This window comes from Ixodes scapularis, unplaced genomic scaffold (genome assembly GCF_016920785.2).
Source record: "Ixodes scapularis isolate PalLabHiFi unplaced genomic scaffold, ASM1692078v2 PGA_scaffold6__148_contigs__length_123643588, whole genome shotgun sequence".
In the NCBI taxonomy this organism is placed as follows: domain Eukaryota; kingdom Metazoa; phylum Arthropoda; class Arachnida; order Ixodida; family Ixodidae; genus Ixodes; species Ixodes scapularis.
In genome coordinates, this window is record NW_024609881.1 from 75264901 (window position 1) to 75274070 (window position 9170).

At 45.9% G+C, this 9170-nt stretch overlaps 1 protein-coding gene across 1 annotated transcript; it reads right to left on the bottom strand.

Annotated features, from left to right (window-relative positions):
* Positions 1-2690: 2690 nt before the first annotated feature.
* Positions 2691-3947, bottom strand: LOC121048642. Its single transcript, XM_040505210.1, has one exon. The coding sequence runs from the start codon at positions 3918-3920 to the stop codon at positions 2691-2693; it is 1230 nt and encodes a 409-aa protein (XP_040361144.1). The 5' UTR covers positions 3921-3947.
* Between the last annotated feature and the right edge of the window lie 5223 nt (positions 3948-9170).

The window sequence follows — 9170 nt, forward strand, 5'->3', positions numbered from 1 at the left end:
TTGATTCAGTTTGAATATGTACGAATTCGCGCGATCGTGCACTGACAGTGTAACATGTACAGTAAAACCTTGTTAATTCAGCCCCCACTAATTCGGAAATTCAGATAATTTGAACTGCCGATCCGGTCCCGTCAAACGTATGCATTAGTCAATGGCAGCAAACGCTCATTAATTCGGAAGGAACGGTGCACAGTGCGGTTAATTCGGACAAATTCGGCATCTGGCACTAGCTACCGTCCGTTCCAAAGGGTATAATCGCTATCCATCCGAGGTGCACACGTGATTTTTCCGGTTATCCCATGGCTCTTCACTCTTCCGGTTCTCCGTGTTTCGCACCAGTTTTGCTCTGTATTGCTGTGCTTCAGCGCGTTACTCTCCTGGCATGGAAGCGGCAGACGCATAGCTGCAACGGAAAAAGGGTAGCACAAGTGAGCGACGACCGGAATAGCAAAATCCTGACACGTGGGGCTATTGTTCCCGAGCGTGCCGATAGCGAGTGACAGTCACGTTTTGTGCCTCAACGCGGGGATCCTAAAGCCCGCCATTTTAACAGCTATCTTATCCCTCAATTTTTCGCCGGCCACCCCCGCGTTGAAAAATGCAACGCGACTCGCACTCTCGCTATCGGCGCGCTCGGGAACAATAGCGCCGGGTGTCGCGATTTTGCCACTCCGATTATTGGACAGTTGTGCTACTCGTTTTCCGTTGCCGCTGTACTAGGCTAAAAATTTAGCGACGAAAGTAAAAACACTGAGGGCCTTGAAGGACGGTGCCTCTCGACAAGTGACGGAAAGTTACGTCAAGAGAAGCAGTTTGGCCACGTACGTGAAAATTGAGGCAGATATCGAGAGCGAGAAGTTCAACGCGAAAAGAAAGCGGCCTTGGAAGGTGGTGCACCCGAAACTAGAAGAGGCCTTGCTGTGCTATCTTGTCGGTCCACGGGATGCGTAGCTCCGACAGTGCGAGTGCGGTGGAGCACTCGACCACGCTAAGGAAAGTTGCCGTCTCCGCCCAAGTATCGTCCAGAAAGCAGGCGGTAATAACAGATTTCTTCTCAAAATAAAGGTATGTCACAGGGAAACGTTTTCGCGCTGTTCTCTTTGTCCTTTCAATGTTTCGACTTTCGGATAATTCGGACATTTTTGCCGGTCCCATGAGATCCGAATTAACGAGGTTTTACTGTACCCGTACGTAAGGCACCGACCCACAACTTCCATTGTTGCTGTGTAATCTCAAAAATAAAAGTGGCATATCTCTTCTCACTTTAGCAGAACTTGATGACATAGTCCACGGCCACAGGGGGGGTACCTCGTTTACCCATCAGATAAGCTATAGCCTTTGCAAAAACTTTAGGAATCATCCCCAGAGCACGCCAGCCAAACGCTGCTCGTGGATTGGGCACGAACACGGCATCATCGCACGGCTTGGACTCGAGAACAATGAAAGGCTGTGTACAGAATTAGGTTAGTGCTCGTGTTCATTCACTGCAACGACGGAAATTGCCGAAGTTTAACAATGTCTAGGAAGAGCACCCGTCCTCTACATTGCATACCCAAGTCCGTGGCTATGACGAACATTAGAGGCATAAAAGTGTGGCACCAGAAAATGTGACCGCTTGATCAGCGTGCGAGTTGAGGGGTTGAAAACGGATAATTTTACTTTAATTTTTAGAGCTACTGCTAGTATGCGGATAGAGAAGTAGCACATTTTTTACTCATTATGAGCCTCAAAGATGATTTCAGCACAATATTTAGCAAGTGAGAAAATGGTTGCACAGCCCTTTTAAAGCTCATGCATCAGAACTCCACCTCATAGGACTAAGCTGTTTAGCCACTGAAGACAAGGAGTTTGAATTCATATATCAAGTTTATTACTTGAAAAACATATTCTCAATAGATAAGCCAAGGGGAATTAAGAACCAAAAATTAAGAGATTGCATAAGTTTTCACGCAAATATTTGTGTGAATTAGCCTCAAAATATTGATGGAAAAGTTTAAACTTTTCTATCAAAATTTCGAGGCTAATTTTTTTTTTTTAATTCGGAAAAGCATATTTTAACTGATTTTATAACCAAGCCATAGTTTCCATAAACAATGCAAGAATCTGTTTTTGCCAACATATCAGTGCACAATATTGATCTTTTATCCTACTGTAAAATACCAGTCACATGCTTATGGACTTTCAAACGTGTGAAAAATAGGAACCCAGCAAGTACTTTTGAAATACTTGAAAAATGGCCTGTAACCTTTCCACAGCAGCCATCTTCCAGTTCAGAATTACCTCCAAATTTTGGGTGGGTGTACTTTTGGTATTTTACATTGAATGTTACAGGATGTGAACTAAGCTTTTGTTTAATCTTGAGCCTTATCAGCAACATATTCATTGAATGTATTCTTTTGTAACTATACTTTGTCTCAGCTTCGATCCGAGCGCGGCCAATGTTCCGAGCCGAAGGGCCAATAAAACAGCGAAAGAGGCACAGCGTCATGGCGTGCTCTCTGCAGTTGATAGGACCAGCCGGTATTCGCCGTCTCTGTGCGTGCTCCTCCGCCGGCTAGTCCTATTAAGCGCAAAGAGCACGCCATGACGCTGCGCTTTTTGATTGGCCCTTCGGCTCATAACATCGGCCGCGCTCGGACCGAAGCTGAAACGAAGTATAGCTTAACCATAAAAGTGCTGGGCATACCTCATTAATCTTTTTCATAAAGATTTGGAATTTTTGCAAGAAAAAACCTATTGGTTCGCTCCACCAACACACACGGTGAAGCAATGTCTTCTACACGAAGCAAGCACAGACCAACATTGGTAGGGGGATGCTCAATTTCACACAAAAAAGGCATTAAACTCTCTCCACAAATGAATTCCTGGCACAGCAACAGGACACTAGCCTCCACTGCAAACACTCTGAGTACTCTACAAAGCTTGCCGTCACTGGCTTCAAGGTACTCAGAGCAAGTCTTGTCTGGCCTTCGGTACTGGGCACTGTGCACAATGATTCCATTAAGCCGGGCCCTCAGGTACTCACTAACTAATGCTACATGACCTACTGTGTCTTCTATTAGCACCTTTATGCAGTTTTCGAGCACAGGGCGTGGCAAAGGTGCACCCAACACACGCGATTGGTGCTGCTCTCCTCGTTTACCCAAAATTAATTCTTGCTGGCGTTTCAAGAAAGGTGGAAGTTTCACTATCCGTGTTAGTGACTTTAGTACCTCTCGCATGATGTAGCGTTCGGCTATTTGCTGAGGCACACCTTTGGCTGCAGAAACAAGCTTTAAAATTTCACCATTGCCCCCTTCGAAAGGAAATGTAGAAGTGACCCACAACGGTCCGGTCATTCGCACTGATTTAGCGAGGTGAACAAGCTGGTGAATGTTAAATGTTAGGTGATTTTCACCATACAGTGTAGCAACTTCTTCTACAAACTGCTTGAGTAATCTTTCAGCGAGGATAATCTCGCACTCTTGAATAGTCGTCTTCAACAGCATAAACACACTTTGAGAAAGAAGAGAAAAATGTGTTAGGTATCTTTGCGGAAGAAGATTTTGGAGGGTCGGCACTCCATAATACAGAAGCCAGTATTTCCATTCAGTGGCTTTCCAAAATGATCGTTCTGAAAGTGGTCTGGGAAGCCTTGTGAAAGAGATTGAAGGGCGAATCTTTACGATTTGCTCATCGAGCTCTTTGAGCCTGTTTCCAATATACCACCGCTGTCCAGTTGAACACAACCAAAGATCCATCAGTTGTGAAACTACGCCTTCCAGAACACAATGCAAATAATCTGGGGGGAAACCCCACACCAAGTCCAGTGAGCGCAGCTTAGCACAGGCTGATGGTCCCTTTATGCCGTCAACAGGACGTCCCCTTGCAGCCGCAATAGTCATTGCACTGATCACCGTGCTGTGGGATCTCTCTACCATGTCTGGGCCTTCGAAAGTGTATTTCACTGTCCCTGAAAAGCAGAAGCATGACAATAAGTTTTTCCTCTTGACTTTACTATAAAAGGTGAAAGCCTGGGCAAAAAGCTGCGGTTACAGCCTGACAAGGTTCTACGAGAATTATGTTTCTTTGACAGGCAGCTAAATTAAAAGCCGTAAAGTTGCCTTCATCGAGGACAAAATTAAGACCAAACAATTGCTTTGGCCTTATGTTTCATGTAAAAATGAACAAGCTAACACTTTGTAGTATGGCTGCAAGAAGTCTCACCGTCAACAAGTTTCCCTCTCTGAAAACACCACGAACACCCATAGTAGCCGTTGTACTGTTTTGCATTAAGCAAAGCAGCCCGTGCAGGTGAGTCAACGCAGCAGCACAGGACACTGACCGTCGACTGCACAATTTGTCCAGCAAAAGTCCATGTCAGCGTGCCAATCGCATTGAACTTTTCCACAAAGGTCTTCAAGTATAAGTGAGCAGGTGGATGTTCTTTGGCGAACCACACAGCGGCCACTAGAATGTTCTTCCAACGATGTGGGATAGGTAACTCATTCAATGAAACTTGTATTGGCCACAAGGACCCTTTACTTGACCTGAAAACTGGTGATCCGTCACTGTTTACAGTTACAGTCAAGTCACTCCATGTCATCTTATTTTCACTGCGGCATTTCCTGTAGAGCGCACCATCTGTGATATCCCGGTATAGTCCTTGATGAGGCGAAGAAGCAAGTTGCTTTAGGTTCTTGCCTACCAGCTCCCCAGTGTGTTTCAGCAAGTGCAGGAGTTGCTGCTTCAGGTCCGTCGTTATAAAAAAGCTTCCTTTCTTCAATAGCTGTGCCAAAGTCAGTACTTTTTCGCAGATGGCACAGCGCTGATGCTCAATTCCACAGCTTGTTGTCAAGAAATGACATGTTGGGCAGTAAGTATGGACTTCCACTCTCTTTGACTGCTGAAGCTCCCAGAGCTTTCTGAAATCATACTTTGTGGAAGGAAACACCTCTTGGCCTAACACTGCATTCATGAGCTTTAACAAACCATCAACCTGAGTCCATGGAAGGCCAGCAGCTGCAACAAATGTTAGGATGAGTAGCATGGCCTGTAGCACAGTGGTAGATTGGTGAGGCAGTGTTGTTTCAGAGTTCACCTTAATGAATTCTGAAAGATCCCCATCGGGGTCAGAAATGTCTGGACACCTGCCAAGATCACATTCCTCCTGAGCACCCTGTTCAGTTGACAAGCTTATGTCTTCCACATGCCCAGGGAGCTGACTGTCAGAGGTAGTACTCTCCGTTTGCAGACTTGGATCATGCTCTTGGCTAGCATTGTTCTCGGCAGCATCTTCTTGGGCCTCTATCTCCGGACTCCACTGAAAAAATATGAAGCAAAAGACAGTTTAACAATGAGTGCATATTCAGCAGCGAAACGGGTCCATATTATATGAGCGAATTGCACTTTAACGATTAAGTATAATTTTCGCAAACAACGTTTTAGAGAATAGGCCGTTTGCAGCCGGCAGCAACCCAGGCTTCCATACAAAGCCCTAGGGTTTACTGCCAAGAGTTCGGCAAGGTAGGCTACCAAAGAATAGATCTGTTCACTAATTTGAATGCCGCTGTTGGCTAAAGTGTCATTCAATGAAATGTTTTGTTTTTGGTCGCTAAAAAGTCTTTCAATCTAGAGTACCTCAATATTGTTAGCTGTGCCTGCAAGAGCGGAAACATTGTTTGGCGGGGCAAGTGCCACCGTCTTCTGTCATCTGCTCATGGGGCCGCCATATCCTCTCCCACTGAGCATATTGGGTGTATGCAAAACAGTGCGTATGAGGCTATAAAGGAGCGGTCGATTAAGATACTGGGCAGTATCGCTTGAAAGAGAAGTACAACCAGGACTACGTGGCACAACTATATAAGAACATGTATCTTCATACAAGCAATCCTCGATCATAATCAAATGCAAGCAACCGTCAATCGGGCTGTCGCCAACAAGTCTATGTTACATGCAGTCTAGAATGCGATCTTAAATTGTTAAACAAGCAGATACTTGATGGGAAGCTAGTGTTACACTTTCTTAAAGGGATACTGAAGCGAAACTTGAAATACACCTATTATGGTCAGAAATAGGTTCAATATGATCAATGATATTCATAAATCATAATCGCGCGTTTGTATTGTGAACGGATGGCTATATTTTTCACCCTAATGGGCCCGAATGGGCGCGCGCTCAAAAATCGGCCATCGGAGAGCGCGATGCGTCTTGGGATATTGGGCGCATTCGTGACGTCACTTGTGCCAGACGGGAAAGGCTACGGCGTGAATGTTGTGGTTACGAGCGTTGCCACTTGGTGGCGCGTCGACGATTTACGACCTGTGACAACGTGGCCGTTTGAGATGTGCAAGGGCTGCACGCACGCTGCACCACGGGACCACGGCAAGTCGGCAACCACGGCAGCACTGACAAAACCAGCTCTGAGGCCGGATTCTCAAAGCGAATTCACGACGAAAAAAGTGCGTACGACAAATTTGAAAGAAAACCCGTGCTCTCGAAACGAAATTGTCGTAACCTTTGCGCAGGTTACGACAGAATCCTACGACAGCTCCGAAGCTGTCTTACACACTTTTTACGATCAAATCAACAAGGCCGACAGCGTCGCTCAGTTACTTGGTATCGGCCACCAACGGACATTTATATTTCTTCGTGCTCTTCTCGTGCGTCCCGACTTCAACCAGCAAGAAAAAAGGAAGGAGTACTTAAAACAGACCACGACGATCAAGAACGCAGGATCCACAAACACACGAGAAGAGCTACAACAGCCACGATTCTGCCGACCGAGCGAGCTCGGCTCCGGCGGTCCTTGGCCAAGACCGTCTGTCCATGACCGGCTGGCCTGCTGAATGGAATATGCCCGCGCGACCCTTGTGGACCCTTACCGGATGAGTAGTTTGATCCCTGAACTAAATTTCAGAGGTCAATATTTTCCCCTTGTCATCTCGATCTCCTTGTTTTCCGAGACAGCGGTGACGAACGCTGTCGTCGAAAAGGGACTCTCATTGATTCTATCTCCTTGTTTTGTGTGATATAGAACTCAAATAAAAGCCATACGGATTACCTTGGCAACTCGGTATGTACACTCTGTTATTAGTATGCCATTTTTATTCTGACTCGACGCTACGTCAGTGTCGAGCTATAGCAGTTCGTGGGAGCTACGCGATGTCGGTCTAACCTTTCTTTGCCGAGTGTCATGTCAGTATCGAGTTGCAATCGTAAAAGATCGTTCCAGAAGCGCTTACCGAAACGCGGTCTAACAGAGCGAATCCAGCACTTCGATCAAACGCGCGTGTCCGCTCCGAGTATGAACAGGTATTTGGCATTTGCGTGGCTCTTGCTGACACCCTCGTAGTTCAAACATATCCTTTTTAACGTCGGCTTGCAGCTCGCGACTCGCAGCAACTAATACCGGCCGTGCCAGACGCATGCTCGGGCCGTGTCGTGCAAAGAGCCGCAACGAGAACGAGCTCACTGTGGCCAACTACGCTTTGGCTTTCTCCGCCAAGGCTTTGCAAACGTGTTCAGGCCTAGGCGAATTCTGCCGGCACGCCGTATTGCCGCAGAACGGCGCTGCTATTTTGGCACAAGTGATGTCACGAGAACTTCCCCCCATCCACCAGATGAGAATTTGAAATCGTTTAATTGTGTTTAAAATTAGTTCTCCTGTGTTTTACAGCGCAATATTTATATTTCCGAGGTGGTGCCTGTCCCTAGCCCATATTTATGCAACAAGATCGGCGCTAAAATTTCGTTTCACTACCCCTTTAACATTGTGCTACCGTCTTCACAAGTATCACACCCAATAACCTTGTCAATTGCTCGTAAAGACGCCAACGCACCTAGCACACGACAAAGATGGCTCAACTCTGGGAGAGGCGCAGCCAGCAACATGGAGGCACTCTACAGGGTCCAATCGAGAAAAGTAAGCCCTGCTTTTTGGTCTGCACAAAAAAACTATGGATCGTCCAATGCTGAAACTGCCAGAATGTAACCTAGCGGTTGAAGCAAGATGCCAAGGTTTGGGAACGTAGCATGATTGAATTAAAAAGTTATGAGTAACCATAGAACATTTTTAACGAAAAAATGGCGGGAGACGGAGCTCGCGAGTACATGGAAATGAATAGGAGACGCTATCGGGACACGACCCCATTTCCTCATTGAGATCTTCAGGAAATTGCTTATAATTGTTCAAAAGAAGTATTGACCTTGTGACAAATAGTATATTGTAATCAGGTTGCGTTTTAGATTTACCTTTTCTGGCTTGATGCTGTACCGTCCTAGGCTTTTGGTAGGCGTCGCAAATAAATAAATAACTTGAATTCATCGACGCTATGCTCTGAAACTTTGGCATCTTGCTCGGATCACTAAGGTTACATTCTAGCAGAGTTTTAGCAATCGGTGATCCGTAGTTTCCTTATGCGGGCCAAAAAGTTGGGTTTACGCTTCAAGCAAAATTTGGAGGATCTCTTTTCAAATGCGTTTAAAACGCATGAGCACTCGTTCCGCCCTTGCACTGCACATGCGCTAAGAATACCCTTCTCCAAGGATACCCTTTCTCCACTTGGCGCTCTTTCAGCTACGCCTCCGGCTTCACTCGGAAGTACAGGGTGTCACAAGAGAAAATTGACAGGTTTTTTTTTACCTCAAAAATAAACTAGGCATCGCCGAATGCTCATTCTTTGCCCAGAGGTAGCGCTAGAGGTCACAACCAGATGCCAAAGTTTCAGTCCGATCCGATAAATTAATCAAAAGTTATAAGTGATTTTCAGAAAATTTCAATGGGAAATGGAGTTTATTTTTGCCCGTTTTCGGTTTCTGGTGCCATAGAGCCCCATGTGTTCGAAAACTTTGTCGGTCGCCATTTTCCCATTGAAATTTTCAGAGTGTCACGCATAACTTTTGAATAAGGCGTCGAATTGGGCTGAAACTTTGGGATCTAGTTGTCACCTCTAGCACTACCTTTGGGTGGAGAATGAGCGTTCAGCGATGCCTAGTTTATTTTTGCGGTAAAAAAACCCTGTAAATTTTCTTTTGTGATACCCTGTGCACAGGCACTTTCTAGTTTGATTTTTTCCTCTCCCCTTGCCTTCTAACCCTTCCCCAGAAACTAACCCTGTATTCCATGATTCCTTGCGTGCGCGAAACCCTTGGATCACCCGGACCCCATGATTCTATGGAATTACAAGCCT